The 21,981-nt window shown below is 37.4% G+C and overlaps 1 protein-coding gene across 4 annotated transcripts in view; it reads right to left on the minus strand.

The window, feature by feature from the left end:
- Positions 1–21,981, minus strand: part of LOC148904010 (vitamin D3 receptor A) — a 58,469-nt gene that overhangs the window by 11,644 nt on the left and 24,844 nt on the right. For 3 of the 4 annotated variants that reach the window (XM_089012726.1, XM_089012737.1, XM_089012748.1), the window contains 5 exons: positions 9,905–10,052; positions 6,995–7,125; positions 5,737–5,921; positions 4,686–4,785; positions 2,487–2,667 (listed from right to left, as the gene is read on the minus strand). In XM_089012726.1, the coding sequence (XP_088868852.1) occupies positions 2,487–2,667; positions 4,686–4,785; positions 5,737–5,921; positions 6,995–7,125; positions 9,905–10,050 (743 nt within the window). In that variant the 5' untranslated portion in view covers positions 10,051–10,052. The remainder of the gene's footprint in view (positions 1–2,486; positions 2,668–4,685; positions 4,786–5,736; positions 5,922–6,994; positions 7,126–9,904; positions 10,053–21,981) is intronic. The other variant, XM_089012758.1, reaches the window with a different exon arrangement.

The raw sequence follows: 21,981 nt of genomic DNA on the forward strand, positions 1-21,981 counted from the left end.
TGAATCCATTGTGTATTTTTATCCAACTTTATTAGCAGAATCCTGGTAACATCGCACCAACAACAACATATGTAACATCGTCTCTGCCCCTTAACGCTCTATCGTCACCATGGTAATATTTAAATGTACCTTCAAAATAAGATACACCACAAAAACAAGTGAAACAAAAACTGATATAATCTGGTAATTTTTCATTTTTCAAAATAAAACATAGTTCAGACTCAGATAATAAATAAAACTGAAATTATGTAAATTAGTTATTTTTTCCGCGCGGCCCGGTACCAAATGACCCACGGACCGGTACCGGTCCGCAACCCGGAGGTTGGGGACCTCTGATCTAGGGGATGCATGACGAAAATGCTAAAGCTGTACTGTCTACCTTTAAATCCAACTAGAGGCTGCACGAGGCAGTTACTATTGCCTTACTATACTACGAAGAGAGCGGAAAATATGGTGTCTATTACTTTGCTCTACACTGTAGACTGTCTACAGTACTCAAAAAAAAAAAAAAAAATCACAACTAGCGCTAATATTAACATTGGAACCTGCTGAATGTTATTTTTTTAGAAAGTATACAAACAGCACAGTCCATTCAAACCAATGTGGATTCATATCAAGTCTGTTAAAGAAGAGTTTCTTCTCAGAAAGCATAAAGGACATCACATCAAACCACGAGCTGGTCAGTCCAAAGTCAAATAATTACAAACCAGCTCCGAAAAGAGGAGTTGAGGTTTTGGTGTCTGTAAATAAAGTCAAGATTGTTTTCACCATCCCCAACTGAAATCTGAGTCAGTTTTCCAAAAGTGCTGAAAGAATTATCATTGTACGTTATCCCCACAGCGAGGGTGGGCATTACCATTTTCCTATGAATGGGATTACTTCAGTTTTCTAAATTAAAAGAAATTGAAGAAATGATTCAAACAAATACTTTTTGTCAACACTACATGCTGGCTTCATTTGTTGGTTATATGCTATGCGTTTTTTTTGAACACGCAACTTCTTCCAAGTCTTAAAAGAATTGCATTGCAGGCCACATCAAATGCTCTCGTACATGTGCCGCAGGTTCCCCACCCATGCCTCCGAGCATTGTTTGAGAAAAAAAAGCAGTTAATTATGTAATTTTGTGTACAAGACGAAGAGACTACAACGGTTCCATCCTTGGTGTTTAATCCAACATCATCAAACAAATAAAGGCCCAAATATACAGTTGTCATGATCTGGTTGGCGACCAACGGGTAGCGCTGTCAGCCCAGCCTGCAGCCTCGCAGGTGCTAGTCATTACAATCAGTGACAGTCAAAAGGACTCCCGGCACGATCATTCGGCGTCGGGTCATTGTATGCATGTGTATGCATTGTATGCTGTGCATGTGTTTGTTTCATCTTGACAGACTTTTACTCTTGGTTTTTCTTTTTATCCTTTATATTTTTCTGTTCAAATGATTTTAACGTTTTAGATTTTGTTCCTGTTGACTTTATTTTAATACAATTTCTCAAATACAACCTGCTGCTCCCTCCTGTCTGCTTTTTGGGATCCACAACTGTCAACACCACCTTGCAAACCATGACAACAGTATGTACTTGAACGAGAGTTACAGGAGATTGACTAAAGTGTGCCCCTGCTGGTTGGAGTAGGTACTTCAATTCACCCCCACGCTGCGTTACAAGACTTGGCTGTGGGACTTCTTGTGTTAACTACATAATTTCAGTCCCTATGCACAGTGACGTGCAGTCAGTGGAGGCAGGTGAGGCAGTGCCTCACCTGTCATCATGGAAAGCTGTCATGGAAATATCAAATGAAAAATAAATTAAACAGTTAGATGTATTTAGTGATTTGTACTTTAAAGTTCTTGTCCATTTAACTTCACCGTTTTAGGATTTTTTTTCAAAAATCGCTGAATTTACCGTTCAAATACTAAGTAGAGACGAGCGGTGACGTCATTAATGACGTCAGTGCCTCACCAGCCATGAACCTCACCACACGTCACTGCCTATGCAAATGTCAATGTTCACTTTTCTTTCCATTTTTTTAACGTTAATAGCATGACTCATATTTATGAAACACGGCAACAAGGCCAGCAACAAGAATAAATCTAAATATGAGGTTGACTCGACATGAGTTCACTCTGTGTTCATTTCAGTCGCTGTAAAGCACAGAGTGGTTCATTCTGTCTATTTGCCAAGCAACGTATGCATCTCTCAAGCTCAGTGTGAGTCCCCCCCTTTTTTTTAATGGGAAGACCTTGTTTGTTAGGCAGTGGTAATACTGCCTTTTGCTTACATTTCAGCAACAATTGAGTATGCCACCCTTTGAAACCTGTTGCTGCTCATGAAATGTTTATGGCACCACAGGATGTACTGTAGCATGTATTAAGAGGTAGTATTAAGAGTCCCTATTTATTGAGGAGGAATCTTTTTTTAGCGGAGGCCCTGAAAAAAAATGCTAAGCACCGAGTGCAGAAAATGAATTCCGGTTGCGCAATATGTACCTGAAGCCTGGGATCATCTTGGCAAACCCTATGACCTTCTGGATGCTGTAGGAGACGAGATCAGCCAGATGAGGCAGCATAGAGAGTTTGCTTTCCTCCTCACTAGAGTCTGGACTGCTCGCACCGTCGTGGTACATCATTATCAGGTTGCTGAAGTTCATCTTGGTGTCCAGCGACTCTGCTTGTGATCAAAGAGGATTAAGAATTTGGGCAGAATATTGTGCAAATGTGATTCAAAGAAGTCACTAAAAACAAACAGAAATACAGTGAGACCTCAACTTACGAACTTAATTGGTTCCCAGACAGAGTGTGTAAGGCAAAAAGTGTGTATCTCAAAAAAAAAAAAAAAAAAAAAAAAAAAAAAAAATAGGAATAGGAAACCATTAAAATGGGAATAATCCGTTCCCGGGTTTCCATAAAATATACTTTTCAACTAAATAAGCCTTAAAACTACACACAACATACCTTAGTCTATGTTTAATAAATGTGCTATTGTATTGTAATGAAAGAAATACACTGCATTGTATCATAAAGTCACTTTATTTACATTTGTGATGGTCATTTATGGCTTGATGGAATGGCGTTGGAGGTCGAAGGTCAAAGGGAATTGCTGTTTGGAAAGAGAGGTGCATTACACGAGGACTGTAATTAAAGAAATAAACTGTGCTGTAAAATAAAGTTTTATTTACCTTTTTGATGGTCGTTGATGGCTTATGGAAGGAGAGTCACCTTCCATAAGGACTGTTGGTAACTTAACCTCTTCTAAAACCTCCTCCTCCAAAATTTGACGTTTGTAAGACGAAAAGTTTGTAAAATAAGGTGTTTGTAAGTTGAGGTCTCACTGTAACACGTTTTTTTTTTTTTAAGTTAAACACAGTGGAGACAAGGAAAATTATAGATCAGAATAGCTGCACAGAGAACCGACCTGATCTTCTTGTTTACCAGATGAATGACAAATTGCAGCAATAAAGTTTTGAAGCAAAAGACTTAAAATACAGTGCTGTGAAAATCTATACGCTCCTCTTTTTTTACCCACTTCAACATTGAGGAGTTGTCATGTGACCAAACCCAAAATCATGGCAGACTTTGAAGACAAGTGACTGAACGATGATCGTAAACTACTTTGAGGCGCGGTACACCCTAAAACGGGAGAAGTCATTTTTCATTTTCTTACTGAATGTTTTCTTCATACCGTGTACATGTATTGGAAAATGACATGCTTAAACTGTATAATTTTATCTTTTTATCTATAAATCTTCATATTGTATTTGAAATCCAAGTGGGCGGCAATACTTTGGAAATGGTTACACCAAACTACTGTGACAAAGTAAAAATCTGTCACGTTCCTCTTAGTACATTATAAGAAAGTTCGACTTCCTACTGCTGAGGAATGTGCCCAAAAATACTGTAAATACCCTCTCTAAAATATGGTTATTGCGGTTGCAATATGTATAGTGCTAAGGCTTGTGGGAAATTCCCATTTTAATATGAAGTTGTATTTTCCATGTAGGAAAAAAGCTTTCATCAAGACTAATAAGTACAAAATGACTTGAGCTTCATTTGGCAGTATCCATATGACATCATTCAACACTCATATGGAACCATGAACCCATTGTTTGGTTTTAGGATGGGTGAATTCCAGAATTAAAAAAAGAAAGAAAAGCAAAATACATAAATGGGATTTTTGGAGTGAAGAAATAGAGATTTTAAAATAAGGTGAATTGTAGAAAGTAAAAGCAAGACAAGTAAAATAAATCAATTAATTTTTCGAATTATTTTTTTCAATCGACCACATCATTTTCAATATTGATAGCAAAAACCTTTCTTGAATATGCTGTGATTAAAATAAATTCACTCATGTTAACTATTCTCTTTGTATATTCATTCTTCAGTTTCCGTTCAGCATAGTAATGTATTTTTAGTTTCATTTTACAACTTGGGAATGTTAAAAATAAGAACATTAATGTATTATTCTTAACCCAATCTGTAAAATTAATGCATATTTCAAAACGGGATCATTTGACAATGTTATTGATTCTTTCCATTTTTATTATTTCCGAAATCAGACATATGATGGAAATGCCAACAAATCAAAAGTTTAGCCAAGATCCCAGGAGGAATTTTGTAATAATTGAAAATCTAGCATATTGAGAGTAACTGTGATTCTTAAAATTGCGCTTCTCTGAGAAAGGGACATACCAGGCGAGTGATTGAACGAGTCGGAGGAAGCATCGGACAGAGAGTGAAGGGAGGCGGCTCTGCTGGCGCTGCGCGTGACAGGACCTTCACGCACTGGAGGCTAAATGCAGACACACACAATGATACAAACGTCAACACGGGTATGAAAATCTCATCTCATTTTCAATGGCAAATTAGAATAGAACAGAATACAAGATGACTGAATAGTAGCGGTTGTCAATGAGGGGGAAAAAGAAGAAGTTGAAAATTGCCTTGGGAGATTGCTCTACAGAAGACAATGTGAAAACAACGCTATGTACTGATTTTCTCTTTGCCGTGTGATTCATGCAACTGTGACTCGTGCTCGCTCACTTTGAAGGCCAGATGCTCTGCGTCGGCCACAACATTCCTTGACCTCATCACTGAGCAATTTATGAAAGTGAAGAAGGACTTTGTGTGTTTGGGGCGGGGGCACTTTAATTCATTGACAAATACAGTGGGACCTCGGTTTAGGAACACCTTGCCTTACGAACTTTTCGGTTTACGAACGTTAAATTTATGAAAATTAAACCTTGGCATACGCACTACTTTTCGGGATCCATACGGAGCGCCGCCCCACCACAGCTGGCGGAGTAATTTTCGGCGGAAGAACAGCAATTCTCTCCGACCTGCCACCCTATTGCATCAAGCCATCAACGACCATCACAAAGGTAAATAAAACGACTTTATTATACAGTGCAGTGTATTTCTTTCATTACAATACAATAGCACATTTATAATACTATTATATATAAGGTATATTGTTTGCAGTTTTAAGGCTTATTTAGTTGAAAATTATATTTCATAGAGACCTGGGAACGGATTATTCTCATTTTAATGGTTTCCTATGGTAAATTATTTTTTGGGATACACACTTTTCGCCTTACACACTGTCTGGGAACCAATTAAGTGCGTAAGCCACAATAATGCCCACTGTAATGCGATTGCATCCTAGCACGTTCACTTCCCAAATATTTGGCTTATTAAAGACTCGCAGGTTTGGTAAGAGAATCCAAGTTAGTAGCAGTCTCACCCGAAAGCGAGAGAAGTCAGAATAGGAGGCATCGTAAGTCTTGTGGTGAGCTTCAACCAAGGAAGAGATGATCTGGGCTTGCTCGTCGTTGAGCCGAGGCCTTGACGCTTCCTTTGCTGCCTCCTCCTCCTTCCTTTTTAATATCATTTCCTTCTTCCTTTGTACCTCTTCATCTGTGAGGATGACTGTAAGGCAGGAATAACAAAAAATAATAATAATAAAAAAAGATTCACATGTCTTGGGTTTCAGTCGGTGATTTGTCTTTTAAACATATGACATTCAAAATACAATTTAAGCAAATAACTCATCACTTTCTTGTTCCCTAACTGACATCAGAAAAACGTTTTATAGCATCTAAAATACCCAAAACACGGAGTATGACATTTTTAGTCAAATGCAAAACACCAACAAAATGACTTAGTGTCCAAAATCTGCAAAAAAATTGAGCATTTTCAGAAAGTCCCGCCCCCAGTTCGTGACGTCACGCCAAGACGTCTCGCATTGCTGGAGAATCAAAACAATGGCTTCAGATTCGGAGAATATGCTTTCTTGTTACTCATCCAGTTATGAATATGATTCAAATAGTTCTGAAGAGGAAAGCATACATGTTTGCAATCGATTAAATAATTTATTCCATGCCATTTTGAGGCAATAGGTGGGGGGAAATGTAGCACTAAAAAGAGGCAGAAAATGGCGACAAAGCTCTATGTAAAGAATTAATGAGCCCGTTTCCACAGGCTGATTAATTCCTTACACAGAGCTATGTCGCCCTCTTCTACCTCTTTTTGGTGCAACACGAAGTTTTCAGACCAAACAAGTACAGCAAAATGCATTGACGTGATGGAAGGACTACTACAATGTGTCCTTTTTTCGGTCAGGGGCGTTTCTTCAGTGACGTAACGTACAGACTCGTCACCAACTCAAAAACAAGACTTCCGGAATATTCAGTGCAAGTCTTAAAACGTAAAATATAGCTATATGCGGTGGAATCTTTGTAAAATACGCTCAGTAGAAGTCATTTGAAGCCATTTTACAAATTATGGACACAACTTGTCCAGAGAGGTCGGTTGTCCTTTAAGCTGCATTGAATGTTTATGTAGTCCTAAAACCCAATATTTTGTGGGCCCTTCAATTTGAGTGAAAATGATAAAAACCCTGGCACTGCAATGGACACATTTGCACATTGTCTGGAAGTGAATGAGTTCAACAAGTCAAGTCATTTTGTTGAAGGTGCTTAATACGGTTTAAACGTGCTCACACTCTTTCATCATGCCGATGTCAATGCAGCGCTTGAGACGACAGGCCTGGCAGTGACGTCGGTTGTCTTTGGTGATGGTGCAGCTGCCGTTGAATGGGCAGGTGAAGGCGGCTTTACGCTTCATACTGCGCCTAGCCGGGTGAAACACGAGATTGGTTACACTCATGAATAGGAATTTATTAGCGGTTGAATGGTGCAGCAGAAATAACATTTGGTAACATTTCAATGGTTATTTCACGGTTAATTAGTGAAACGTGTTTTGTATCCATGACAATGGAAGGACACAAGATGGCTCAGTGAAAAACATGCCGTGTCGGAACGAGGGTAGAAAGATCATCTATTCGCTATACTGTACTGATGGATAATGTAGCTCACATAGGCTTACATGTCAATGAGGAAAGCAGGGAAAAAAAAACAACCATCAAGATCTGTTATGTAGTAAGCAATACGCCTGTGTCGGCTGTCAGTCGTACAGGTGTGGTCCATCGAGGAAAAGGTTTATGTAGTAACCAATGAGAAAACAAGAACATTTCTGTATTATATTAAAAGCAGATCAGACTCGCTGATTATGTTACAGTATAATTTTTCCAACATGCTCAGAATTTTTGGGTCATGATTATGGATAGTGGTAAACATGCATTGGTTTGAACTTTGATGCTCGGGCTGTGTTCACACTTAAAATGAACTGCGTTTAGATTGCGAGTATAGTATATTTATTTTATTTTTACTTTATTTTTTATGTAGTTATTTATCTATATATTTGTTTATCCATTCATTCATTTATTTGTTCATGTATTTATTCATTTATATGTTAATTTATTTACATGTTTATCCATTCATTCATTTATTTGGTCATGTATTTATTTATTTGTTCATTTATTTATTTGTTTGTTTATTCATTCATTTATTTATCCATTCATTTATTTGTTCATTTATTTGTTCGTGTATTTATTTATTTGTTCATTTATTAATTTGTTTGTTTATTCATTCATGTATCCATTCATTTATTCGTTTCTTCATATATCTGTTCATTTATTTGTTTGTATATTTATTTTGATGTAGTTGTTTATGTACAGTAAAGTCTCGTTATATCGATATCGGATATATCGATAGTCCCGGTTATATCGATACTATTTCTATGCACGCACGGAGAAAATTACATGCAAACAGGGTCGGATATATCGATAGTCCCGGTTATATCGATATTTTTTCGGACTCCCTTGAATATCGATATAACGAGACTTTACTGTATTTGTTTCTGCATTTGTTTATTTATTCACCTGTATATTTATAGATTTCTTGATGTATTTTGTTTATTTATCCATGCGTTTATTTATGTATTTATTCGTGTGTTCATTTGTGTATTTATTTGTGTGTTTATTTATGTATTTATTTGTGTGGGTTTATTTATTATGTATGAGTGTGTTTGATTATTTATTTATTCATTTATTTACTCATTTATTTATTCATTCATTTATTTATTCATGTATGTAGTCCTTTATTTATTCATGTATTTATTCCTTTATTTATTTACAGTATTTATTTATCACTTTGCTCACAAGGGTGACTGGGCGTACTGGAGCCTAACCCAGCTGTCTTTGAGCAGTAGGCGGTGTACATCCTGAATCGCTTGCCAGCTAAACGCAAGGCACAAATACAGGAAAAATCCTTAACGAGAGAGCTTTTCTTTCCTACCGGTACATAGTGAGAAGGCGCTGCGTCGGTCTGTCTCTCAGACTGCAAAAACGCGGCGGCTATTTCAATGCCTTCATTTTCACGCCGAGTTACACGGTAGTACATACTGTACCGCATACAGTCATGAGCACAGTCGAACATTATTCTTCTGTTTTCACTGAATTTCACCAACCACAACTGACATAACGGAAGTGCGGCGCAGCGAGTGAGTGACATCACAATTGTGGCCACAAAAGAAATCAATACTTTTAATTGTTAGCAACACAATTAGGGATTTCTGATTTTATTGATTGTCTTCTCACGCTTGTTTTTTATTGGATTCTTTGGTCCAAAATGGCTGTCTGAATGCCAAGCGAAAAAAACCAAATGTATACACTGAATATGATTTTGTGTTCGAGTTCACACACAGCCCAAAAACCTTTTTTACTCATCTTTATCAGCAAAATATGTTTGATATATTTAATAATAATAATTAAATGAGATTCTATGACATTTATGCAGTTCTACTCTATTACATGTATGCAGTCTATTCTGGAACTGTCGCAACTTGGAATTGAAGCGGATTTAAATGATTAGATATGAGACAATCTCTTTTCGTCAATGGATGCTACAGCTTCGTGTTTGCTTTCAACAGTTACTTTGTAGTAGACGTGCATCATTACACCATGACGTCCCTGATCCACTGGTGAAAAGGACACTTTGACCCTTTCCTCTTTCATCTAGAACCGCTTCATGCAACAAAGAGGGTGCAGAAAGTGCTAAAGATTGAATGACTGTCTGTCTTTGTGTTGTCATATTTATTATTTAGGTTTTTTTTTTTGTTCTTGTGACTTCAAGATGGGGCCGCGAGAGTGGCTGCCTTTCCAGCAGCTTCGGTATTTTGTGTTTCTACTTTTTTCTTTCCTTTCCTCTCCCTTTCATAACTTTGCTGCTGTGAAATGTAAATGACTCCACTGCGAGACTAATAAACACTAATCTAATCGATTCAAACACAATCTGGTCCAGAGTAAATCAAGAGTGCCTCAAATGGTTCTGGCCAAGTAGTTCACTCCTCTTAGTCCTAAATCGGTTGGAGATATGCTGAATCGATGCTCACTTCCACACAATGAACATATAGTAATACCAGCAATACTACACCATCAACTGTTCCACCACTTATTCATACACTCAAAGTGAACGTGAAAAAAACATTTCCGGTCTAACATCATGACTGACCTGAAGAAGCCTTTGCAACCCTCGCAGGTCATGGCGTTGAAGTGGAAGCCGGTGGCTTTGTCGCCACAAACCCCGCAGATCCGCGGGGCGTTGCGATCGAAATCATCTGATCCCGCCACCGACGTCGTAACCGTCATGGGCTCCATCACTGTGTAAGACAAGAGAGAAGATTTCCAGATAAATTGTTTATTGTGCTGACAAGTGAGCAGTCAAAAAAAAAACAAAAAAAAACATAAAAGCTTTGATATTCTTCAGAAGTATGAGCGTCACCAACCAAAGCTAGATTACAAAATCAGTTGGTTTCCTATTAGCAGCGTGTTGTAAGTGATGTGCCTGGTCGGATGCTCCTATGTTGTCCCTTCTTATAAAAAGGCAGGTGTTGGGGTATTAGCATATTGAGCATGAGGCACCGAGACTCATGATACACAACCAGCTAATGCCTGAATGAGTCAGCGAAGACACGTGTAAACAAGCTTATGATGAAACCAAAAACTGGATGCATAATGAATATTTTCATGACAAAACTCTCAGAAATGTACTCAATATCTGATTATGTTAGGTTGAATACTGTTTATATGAACACGTGTGTGTGTATATATATATATATATATATATATATATATATATATATATATATATATATATATATATATATATATATATATATATATATATATATATATATATATATAGTAAAGTCTCGTTATATCGATATATCGATAGTCCCGGTTATATCAATACTATTTGTATGCACGCACGGAGATAATTACATGCAAACAGGGTCGGTTATATCGATAGTCCCGGTTATATCGATATTTTTTCGGACTCCCTTGAATATCGATATAACGAGACTTTACTGTATATAGATACACAGTAAAGTCTCGTTATATCGATATCGGATATATCGATAGTCCCGGTTATATCGATACTATTTCTATGCACGCACGGAGAAAATTACATGCAAACAGGGTCGGATATATCGATAGTCCCGGTTATATCGATATTTTTTCGGACTCCCTTGAATATCGATATAACGAAAAGCCGAAAGGAAAAGAAGACGAATAATTTCATATTAACAACAATAATAATTCTATACTTCATAATCACAATAATATTAATATTACTATTAATAATAATCAGAAGAAATCCCAACCTCTCAAATTCCGATGTAGAAAATAATTCAACTTTTGATCATGTACACCAGCAAATAGGGTGTTATAGATAAGCACAAATGAATATCAGCTTCTGAAAGGTGATCTTTCAGAAGGTTATATCAATACTATTTCTATGCACGCACGGAGATAATTACATGCAAACAGGGTCGGTTATATCGATAGTCCCGGTTATATCGATATTTTTTCGGACTCCCTTGAATATCGATATAACAAGACTTTACTGTATATAGATACACAGTCAAGTCTCGTTATATCGATATTCTCGGGAGTCGGAAAAAATTTCGTAATAAGCAGTACTATCGATATAACCGATATCGATATAACGAGACTTTACTGTATACAGTAAAGTCTCGTTATATCGATATTCAAGGGAGTCCGAAAAAATATCGATATAACCGGGACTATCGATATATCCGACCCTGTTTGCATGTAATTTTCTCCGTGCGTGCATAGAAATAGTATCGATATAACCGGGACTATCGATATATCCGATATCGATATAACGATACTTTACTGTATATATATATTCGACACACACTGGGCGAAATTCGTGTTTTTTAAGTTGGAAATCAGAACTACCCTTGAAAAGACATAAAAACACATAGGATCAGTCCAATCGTGAGAGCCGCAAAGGACATCGGTACACTCGCGGTCGGAGAAAACGATCTTGGCACACCACGGACAACATCATAAAAAATTTGTGTCCGTGAGAGAGGGAGGAGTCAACTGAGGAGAGGAAAAGCAAATGAGGGCAAAGAGAAGAGGGGGGGATTCACGCGATGAACGTGCGTGCCCAGCGGTCACGAGGCTGCAGGATGCATCTGAAATGCATCAGAGCCTCCGCCGCCGATGCATGTCAAACGAGGACAAAGACAGAGGGAGCAATTGGTGGAAGAAGTGAACTAGTGGAGAAACAATTAACCTACATTACCTTTCATTAGCTGTTAGTTTATGAGGCGTGGGGGGCAGGGTGGGGGGGTTATGATCTACAAAACGCACATCTGCTTTTCTGTTCCAACTTTACGTACAGTATGTATGCCCCTCGAGGTTAAGGACTTGTATTTTGTTCTATCATAAATCGTTCCAGTTCCAGCTTGTAAAACTACAACGTCCATGAGAAGAGTTTGAGGGGTGGCAATGAAGGGACCTTTTTTTTTCCTTTTGGACACGCAGCTCTGAAGGAGGCTTGTATCATAACAGTACAAAATGTTAGACAGCTTATTTTTACGTACACACAAAAAAATAATATTAATATGAAAAAGATTTTGAAATATTTTAAAATAAAAATAACCATAATAGCAATATAATTATTAATAATAAGAATTTCATATTTGCTGTGTCGACCCCTTGAGGGGAAAAGCCGAAAGGAAAAGAAGACGAATAATTTCATATTAACAACAATAATAATTCTATACTTCATAATCACAATAATATTAATATTACTATTAATAATAATCAGAAGAAATCCCGACCTCTCAAATTCCGATGTAGAAAATAATTCAACTTTTGATCATGTACACCAGCAAATAGGGTGTTATAGATAAGCACAAATGAATATCAGCTTCTGAAAGGTGATCTTTGAGGGTGCGCAATATTTTACGGGTGTGAAATAATGGTCACCACTGAATCACACGCGGCTGCGACTACTCATACTATTAAAAAAAAAACAACAACCTGAAGGTCATGGAAGAGGGCAAAACACGCAGGCTGATATTTTTAGTCAAATGCAAAACACTAATAAAAATGACTTAAAGTGTCCAAAAACGACTTCAAAATGAACCCGGAAATGGCCAGTTGCAGAAGGGCCCACCCCCTTGTTCATGACATCACACCTGCACGTCTTGCCTTGCTTGAGAATCGAAACAATGGCTTCAGATTCGGAGAAGATGCTTTCCTGTTACTCATCCAGTTATGAATATGATTCAAATAGTTCTGAAGAGCAAAGCATAAATGTTTGCAATCGATTAAAGGAGTCCTCCCATATCAATTCAAGAAGAAAGAAAGCATCTTCATTGTTTTGATTCTCGAGCAATGCAATACGTTTTGGCGTAACGTCACGAACTGGGGGCGGAACTTTCTGAAAATGGCCAATTCATAGCTGAATTTTTTTGCAGATTTCGGACACCAAGTCATTTTTATTGGTGTTTTGCATTTGACTAAAAATATCAGCCTACGTGTTTTGGGTATTTTAGATGCTATAAAACGTTTTTCTGATGTCAGTTAGGAAACAAAAAAGTGATGTCGGTTGTCCTTTAAAAGGCTACTGAATTGGAAGTAGTGGTAGTTGCCAACCCATACGACAAAGATAGATCGGTAGGTAGACCGAGACATATTTGAAATGTGTCAGCCACCAGGAATGTCTCAGTGCAATATTGGCAGTCATAGTGTGTGGGCTTTAGACTTCATCAGACCATAAAATACATGAATACACAACTGCAAACAGGAGAGAAAATACCTGATTATATAAGGTGCATTGTTTTGGATGGACAGACTTTGCAGTTTTTTTATCAAGTGCAATTAGTACGTTTTGAAGACGCAAGAATCGACGTTCAGTCATTTGGTTTTTCAAATCCTCTGATGATTATTTGGTATTTTTCTCCATGCTCAGTGTTGAGCCACCTTTTCTCTATTTTAACTGGCTGTAAGCGCGGTTACTCGATTGTCGGCACCTGTTACTTGCCACAGATGCTTGTAATTACTCATCTCGAGATAATTACTATGTCAACGTAGCGCTCAATTAATACAGCAGACAGGATACTTTTTTTCAGACTGTGTAAATTCTCATTTACATAAGTCACCAGCAGTCAGTCGCGCTACTTCAGTCCTACTCCCGTCAGTCACTTTGCTTGCCGCTGGGCGAGTTGGCACAAACACACACTAACTTGGGCCTCAACTGCTTTTGAAAACAGTTTCAACGGTTTGTTTTGACTGTTTCAGTTCAGTCCCGCCTTATCCTTGAAATCCAGTTTTTGAACTCGTTTTCATAGAAAGCGGATGGAAACGAAAAGAGGAAACGCAAGTGAGTCTGTAAGTGCGTGAGGTATGCCATTCAGGGTTTCCTTTCAAAATAGTAATGATCAGTTTAAGGTTTCAACCATGGTTAAACACAGAAATTTAGTGCTCATCGCGGCCTCCATTTTGGTATAAAAACGCAGCTCCAAAATGTACAACGAATTGTAAATGAAGACTGACTGAATCTCCAGTTTTCAAAACAAAAGCTGAAAAAAGGTACTGCAGCTAAATTTGTATTAACATGGAATCGGGCCAAAGGGCAAATAAGGTGAAGCATGTGGGTGAATTATTAACCTGATAAACAGGTTATCAGGCCGAGAACAAACTACACACGTCCAGCACAAAGCCACAACTGATAAGAAAGGAGTTTAATGACATTGCAGGTCTTAAGGAAAACTAAATAACGCAAGGTGGTGGCGGTAAAAAAAAGTGAAGAAATAAAATAGAATACAGTAAAGTCTCGTTATATCGATATTCTCGGGAGTCGGAAAAAATATCGATATAACCGGACTATCGATATATCCGATCCTGCGGCATGTAAATTTTCTCCTTGCGTTCATAAAAATAGTATCGTAATAAGTAGTACTATCGATATTACGAGACTTTACTGTAGTTGAATAGAATTACAAAACAGTTTACATCTCAATCCCATAAAAATTGGCATTTAGGAGTTATATGAGAAGATAATGCATTTAGGCAACTTCTCTATCGCTGCAAGTGTGTCCACATTCCCACAGCGTCATGGCAGACCGCGTTCAGATTACTCAATGCATGTTGACGTCACCTTCAGGCGTGACCAATACAATGCTTCCTGCTCTGACAGCAGCACATGTAGTTGTTCGGATGCTTGCAAGCAAAGTTGGTCTTGTCTCTTCCAATTTCTTTTCTAATTGAATAAACATTTTTAGAAGTGACAACGTGACCAGCTAGGGTTGATTGGCACCTGATATTATGGATCCTTATGTTTCATCCTGAGCCAAACATATTGAGGGCCTTGTGGTGATTCCAAAAGTTAAAACGAAGTCAGGCACTTCAAGAGCATTTGCTATTCAAGCTCAAGCACTTTGGAACGTCCTGGCAGTAGAAATTAGAGCATCTATCAGAATCAGAATACCTTTATTCGTCCCGCAATGGGGAAATTTGCAGTCCACAGCAGCAAGCTACTGCTTGTAGACCTCTTTCGAATCTTAATGTGGATTTATTTCTAGTTTAAAAAGTCTACATTCTCGAATTTGGTGAAACCACATTTCATATACAACTCATTTCTCGCATTGCCTCAACTACTGATGTGGATTTTGGTCTTTTGTATTGCCACTTCCCTTCTCTGGAGGGATTGCTGTGTTGATTTGGAATTAACAGCTTCCCCAGAGGTATTGCCATGGAATATTTGTTTTAGGATTTAAGGACAACAGCTTCCCTGGAGTTTCTCTCAAGAAGAGGATGATATATATCAATATGACTTTCTTGATACTTGCACTATGTACAGTTTTTTTATGAAACGGTTTTGCGCGTTTACAGTATACAGTTGACATTTTTATTTTACTATGCTTAGAATATCTTGTTTTCTACCCTTTCACCACCCTCCCATCCCCTTTCAAATTGCTGCTGTGGACTGCAAATTTCCCCATTGTGGGACGAATAAAGGTTTTCTGATTCTGATATGATCTTATGGCAAGGGTGTCCAACTCATGTTTTGCAGCAGGCCACATTGTAGTTAAGAGTTTCCTCTTGGATGCCATTATGAATTTGGCGAAGCCATTAGAATGTTTAATTTTATACCTTCCACATATTACATAGAGCGCACAACAAATTGATGAATAAATCATTTTCAAATTTGAAGTCAAAATTAATGACCATTATTGTGGTTCACACATTTGAAATTTTGGTTCGGACTTCAGCAAGCATTATGGAATTTCACAATTTAGATTTTTTTTCGCGGGCCGAATAAAATGATGTGACGGGCCAGATTTGGCCCCCGGGCCTTGACTTTGACACCTGCGTCTTACGGCATCGAAAAATAATTAAAAAAAAGGAAATGTTTTTGGTGAACCCAACACTATACTCAACGAGTGCATAGCCAACGAAAGGATGCAGTGTCAGCTGAACCTGAGAAAATAAAAGGCTCCACCATAGCCCAACAAGAAAACAACACTTGCCACTTCCCACTCGAGCTATAAAAGCTTGAGGAATGATGTGGACATTTATCAAAACACTTTCTCAACAGGCATGAATTCAAATTGTCCATAAAGCTCAGCTTTGTTTTACCCAAACCTAAAACTTGACCACAGTGTGATCAATTTGTATTCTGCATGGAATCTGTCTTTCAAATTCTGTTACTTTTTCTCATGGTCTGGATCCATCTACTGAATGCAGTATTTGTGTGATTGACATGAATCATTTCTTACGACATACCCAAGATTTGCGTATGATGGAAAATATGTATGTTCAAAGGGATAGCGTTGAGGCGGCATGTGTTTAAAGACACGCCCAAAACAGGGATAAAAACGCACCCGGCATGCAACTCTGATTGAAGAATGTCTTTTAAAAAGCAGACACATTAATTCCATTGTGTATCATTTCCACATGTTCATGTGAGCGTTTTAGTGGTTGACAAAGACAAAATCAATTGTAAACATGCTAAACAACACAACCAAAAAAAAAAAGACTCACAGCTATAGTTTGAAGTTTGCCTGCGTCTATTTCCCAAATAACATGGCCCAATTAAGTAGAGAAGCCACCACATGAATAAAAACATTTACGTAGAACCAAAAAATATAAAATTTCCTCTCGTTTTTTGGGTGGAGTTCCTTATCGATGAAAGATCTGAAACACTTATTAATCAGGTAAAATAGATTAATCAAAAAAAAAAAAAAATCAGCACATGTATGTAATAAAAAAATAAAGAAGACAAATGAATACATCAATAAAAAAATATATTGAAATAAATAATAGATTAATCAAAAAAATCCTCACAGGTATGCAATAAATACACGAACAAAAAATAGACAAATCTATCCATTGCTAAACAAATAAACAAATAATAATAAAAATACATTTCATTTATAAGCGCCTTTCAAAACTCTCAATGTATTGATAAATAAATAAACAAATAAATATATAAATAAATTGAAATAAATAATCAATTAATCCAAAAATCAGACCATGTATGAAATAAATAAATAGAATAAATAAATAAAGACAAATAAATACATCACTCGATAAATAAATAAATAAATAACTAATAGATTAATCCCAAAAAAATCCACACAGGTATGTAAGACATAAATTAATGTGACTAAATAAAGAAATATATTGTATTGGATTTACCTTTATTAGACTGGCAGTGGAGAAATGTACATTTCACAGGAGTTCTGAAAGTTATGAAAGGAATATATATATATATATATATATATATATATACACATATATATATTTTTATATATATATATAAATGAATAAAAATTTCAAAATCCTCTACAAGTCGCCTTATCCAGAGGACTACTAGAACGTCTAGACCGCTAAGCGCGTAAGCGTAACTCTACACGTTCACACAGCCCACTCACCCAAATACCCGAGATGCTATTTGACGCAGACCGTTTTTACGATGGAAATGTTACGGCACTGTTAACCAAAACCTTAATTTGTATACCAGACAATATTGCAGAGTGACATTTAACTCTGTGCAGCTTTGCTTTACTTTGCAATTGGAGCACTGCCGAGCCAAGTAGCTGTAAAATGGCAGTAACCGATTACAAACAACTATAGGAACAAATACTTTTTGCTCCACGGCAGTATAGCATGATATTGATATTGACATTATTTATGGCATTGCCTTTCTTTACATTACAATAGATTTTTCAAATTAGGCCAAATCCCTTTAGTGGGCATTAGGTGTCTCTGTGAATTGGACGGCTGCTCAAAAAAATATATATAATAATAATAATGTACAATATTATCCGCGCCTTCAATGAATGACATTTTAAAACCTGTTCCACGTATAAGGCGCTATAGCTATATTTTACGTTTTAAGAATCGTGCTGAGTATTCAGGAAGTCTTGTTTTCGAGTTGGTGATGATTCCTGACGTGACGTCACATCAGGAACGCCCCTGACCGAGAAAGCGACACACAATGCATTTTGGGTACTTTGTTTGGTCTGTGTTGATCCGTGTTGATGGCGAAATTAGAAGAAAAACACATAATGTGATGGTATTGCACCAAGACTACTAGAGTAAAGTCTCGTTATATCGATATTCAAGGGAGTCCGAAAAAATATCGATATAACCGGGACTATCGATATATCCGACCCTGTTTGCATGTAATTTTCTCCGTGCGTGCATAGAAATAGTATCGATATAACCGGGACTATCGATATGTCCGATATCGATATAACGAGACTTTACTGTATTTGATAATAGTTGACACAAATTCCCAGCGGACAAATCAACCCATTTCCAACGGAGCTTGGGCGCCATCTTGTGCATTTTCTGGGACGCTACATTGGAGTGCCGACGGCTCGAATTGATACGGAAGGACTTCTTTAATCGATTGCAAACATTTATGCTTACCTCTTCAGAACTATTTGAATAATATTCATAACTGGATGAGGAACAAGAAAGCATCTTCTCCAAATCTGAAGCCATTGTTTTGATTCTAGAACAAGGCAAGACAGCCTGGTGTGACATCACCAACAAGGGGGCAGGACCTTCTGAAACTCGCCATCTCCGAGGTCATTTTGAAGTAGTTTTGGGACACTTTAACTCATTTTTATTTGTGTTTTGATTTGACTAAAAATATCATCCCGCGCGTTTTGTATTTTAGATGCTATAAAACATTTTTCTGATGTCAGTTAGCAAACAAAAAAATGGTTTTCCTTTAAAAATGCACATTTAAACAAAACAAAAACCTTGAAACTGTCTCATCATTTCACCAGAAGGCTCCTTGAGCGCAAAGCAGCCTCATCAGAAATCTTTACTCAAATTTCACCACAGCTTCCTGAATTATAAAATTAGACTGCATCATTTAAAAAAAAAAAACAGAAGAAAAAAAAAACACTACCCGGCATCCATTTATGAGAGAAAATAACAGGCTTAGTGGAAAACAACAACGTCTACCAGAAAAAATGACTCATCTTGCTCTGAATCTCCATCATTCAGTCTCTCTCGCGCCAGTCGGGTTACCAGATACAGAACATCCTGAACACAACAACAGCCAACCTGACCAACGACAGAATATGCACAAACAAGCTCGGCCTTCTGTTCGGACAAATTTTGCCCGGACTGGCTGAAGTATTTCAAACATTTACGCTACTTTTTATATATCATTTATTTCAGTCATGTCCAAAATCCGGCCCGGGGCCAAATTCGGCCCGTGGACAATTTTCATTCGGCCCACAGCGTCCGTCATAAAATCCATCACGTCTGTCCTGCATGTAGAATTAATACATTGGGTAGTAGCGCTGTTACCTGCATATGCTAAGTGCTGCCATCTAGAGGCTCAATTAGAAAAATGTGCTAAATAGCATTTGAGTAATTGACTGACTGAATGACATAAATGTTAAAGGACAACAGGACAGTTGTGTCCATAATTTGTAAAATGGCTTCAAATGACTTCTACTGAGCGTATTTTACAAAGATTCCACCGCATATAGCTATATTTTACGTTTTAAGACTCTTGCTGAATATTCCGGAAGTCTTGTTGAGTTGGTGACGAGTCTGTACGTGACGTCACTGAAGGAATGCCCCTGACGAAAAAGGGACACATTGTAGCAGTCCTTCCATCACGTCAATGCATTTTGCTGTACTTTGTTTGGTCTGAAAACTTCGTGTAGGGCCAAAAAAGAGGCAGAAGAGGGAGACAAAGCTCCGTGTAAGGAATTAATCAGCCTGTGGAAACGGGCTGATTGATCAGATTTTCGTATTATAGACTCCGTGTTAAAATAACGTGTGTTACAAAAGTGTAAATTAGAGGTAAATAAAACACAAAAATGCTTTTATTGTTTAATTATATATTCAATTAGTATCAACATGTATTTTGTTTTTTACATTTTCTTTTGTTTCACCTTACAAATGAACTGTCTGTATTGTAACATGTATGGAATGAGCCCCCCAATTTATTAAAATGGCGATTTAGAAGTGAAGTTAAGTGAATATTCCATTTCAATTTAATTTTGAATGATTCAAATGAACCAAAACAAATGCTTAATTGAAATTAAAATAAAAAAAGTAAATGTGAAACACAGAATGGCTCGCTGAAATGTCTCAGCATTAATTGCTGTTATATGTAAAGAATGTCCTTTATATTTTTAACACATCAAATCTGTCCTCTTTGCAAAACCTTTCGACTTCATTAATTCATTGTTTTAGTTTGTTGAAAATACATCCAAAATGACTTTGAAAAGAAAAATAATCATTGAAAAATCTTCATGTGAAGGAGAGAGGAATCAGCCTCATTTCAAATGGCAGTTTGTGTACCTGAGCATGTGTTTACGCACGCGTTAAAAATGAGCCTGCAGCAAAACCCTTCTACCAGAGGAGTCCAGCCTCTGGCGGTTTGATAATCTCCGCTTTGTGCTCGTCTGTGCCATTTAATGCTTCATCCACCATTTTTCTCGGGGGAATTTATCTTTCCCATTTCAAAAACATTGTACATTTGAATGTGAAAAATTGCCAAATGTATGTAGGGAATTCATTCGATATTGATCAAACGCATTTCAAATGTGAGAGTGAAACGTGAGAAATGACACAATCCAATCATATTGATACGATGCAAATCTAAATAACTGGTGATATAACCCACCCTACCCCTCAAAAAAAAAGGAAAATAATAATAATAATCCATTTCATTTCTAAGCACCTTTCCAGACCTGCTCCTGCCCATGACCAGCTAACTAATAGACAGCTAATGGATAGCGAGCTAGATAGCTAATAGATAGCAAATAATCTGCAGAATAACAGCCTTAAAGGACAACCAACATCTCCGGACAAGTTGTGTCCATAATTTGTAAAATGGCTTCAAATGACCTCTACTGAGCGTATTTTACAACGGTTCCACCACATATAGCTTTATTTTACGTTTAAGACTCGCGCTGAATATTCCGGAAAACTTGTTTTTGAGTTGGTGACGAGTCCTCACCCTACGTCACTGAAGGAACGCCCCTGACCGAAAAAAGGACACATTGTAGCAGTCCTTCCATCACGTCAATGCATTTTGCTGTACTTTGATCTGAAAACGTCATTTAGGACCAAAAAGAGGCAGAAGAGGGCGACAAAGCTCCATGTAAGGAATTAGTCAGCCTGTGCAAACGGGCTGATTAATTCCTGACACGACTTTGTCGCCATTTTCTGCCTTTTTTGGGTGCGAAATTTCCCACACCTGATGCCTCAAAATGACATGGAATAAATTCTTTAATCGATTGCAAACATGTATCCTTTCTTCTTCAGAACTATTTCAATCATATTCATAACTGGATGAGTAACAAGAAAGCATCTTCTCCGAATCTGAAGCCATTGTTTTGATTCTCGAGCAAGGCAAGACGTCTTGCCGTGACACCACGAACAAGGGGGCGGGACCTTCTGAAACTGGCCACTTCCGGTTTCAAATTGAAGTACTTTTTAGACACTTTAAATCATTTTTATTGGTGTTTTGCATTTGACTAAAAATATCATACCGCGTGTTTTGGGTATTTTAGATGCTATAAAACGTTTTTCTGATGTCAGTTAAGAAAAAAAAGTGACGTTGGTTGTCCTTTAAATATTTATAGTCATTTGTGGTCAGTAGATTGCAAACTCGTCTGATCTCAAATAAAATGTTTGGGCCTCTTAACTCATGTTGTCGATAAATAGCTGGTCAGATCTCTGGCAATGTTTTTTACCTTCCGCGTGGGGGCAGCA

The sequence above is a fragment of the Hippocampus bargibanti genome, linkage group LG01 (assembly GCF_051943395.1).
Source record: "Hippocampus bargibanti isolate YZ-2025 linkage group LG01, ASM5194339v1, whole genome shotgun sequence".
Classification (NCBI taxonomy): Eukaryota; Metazoa; Chordata; class Actinopteri; order Syngnathiformes; family Syngnathidae; genus Hippocampus; species Hippocampus bargibanti.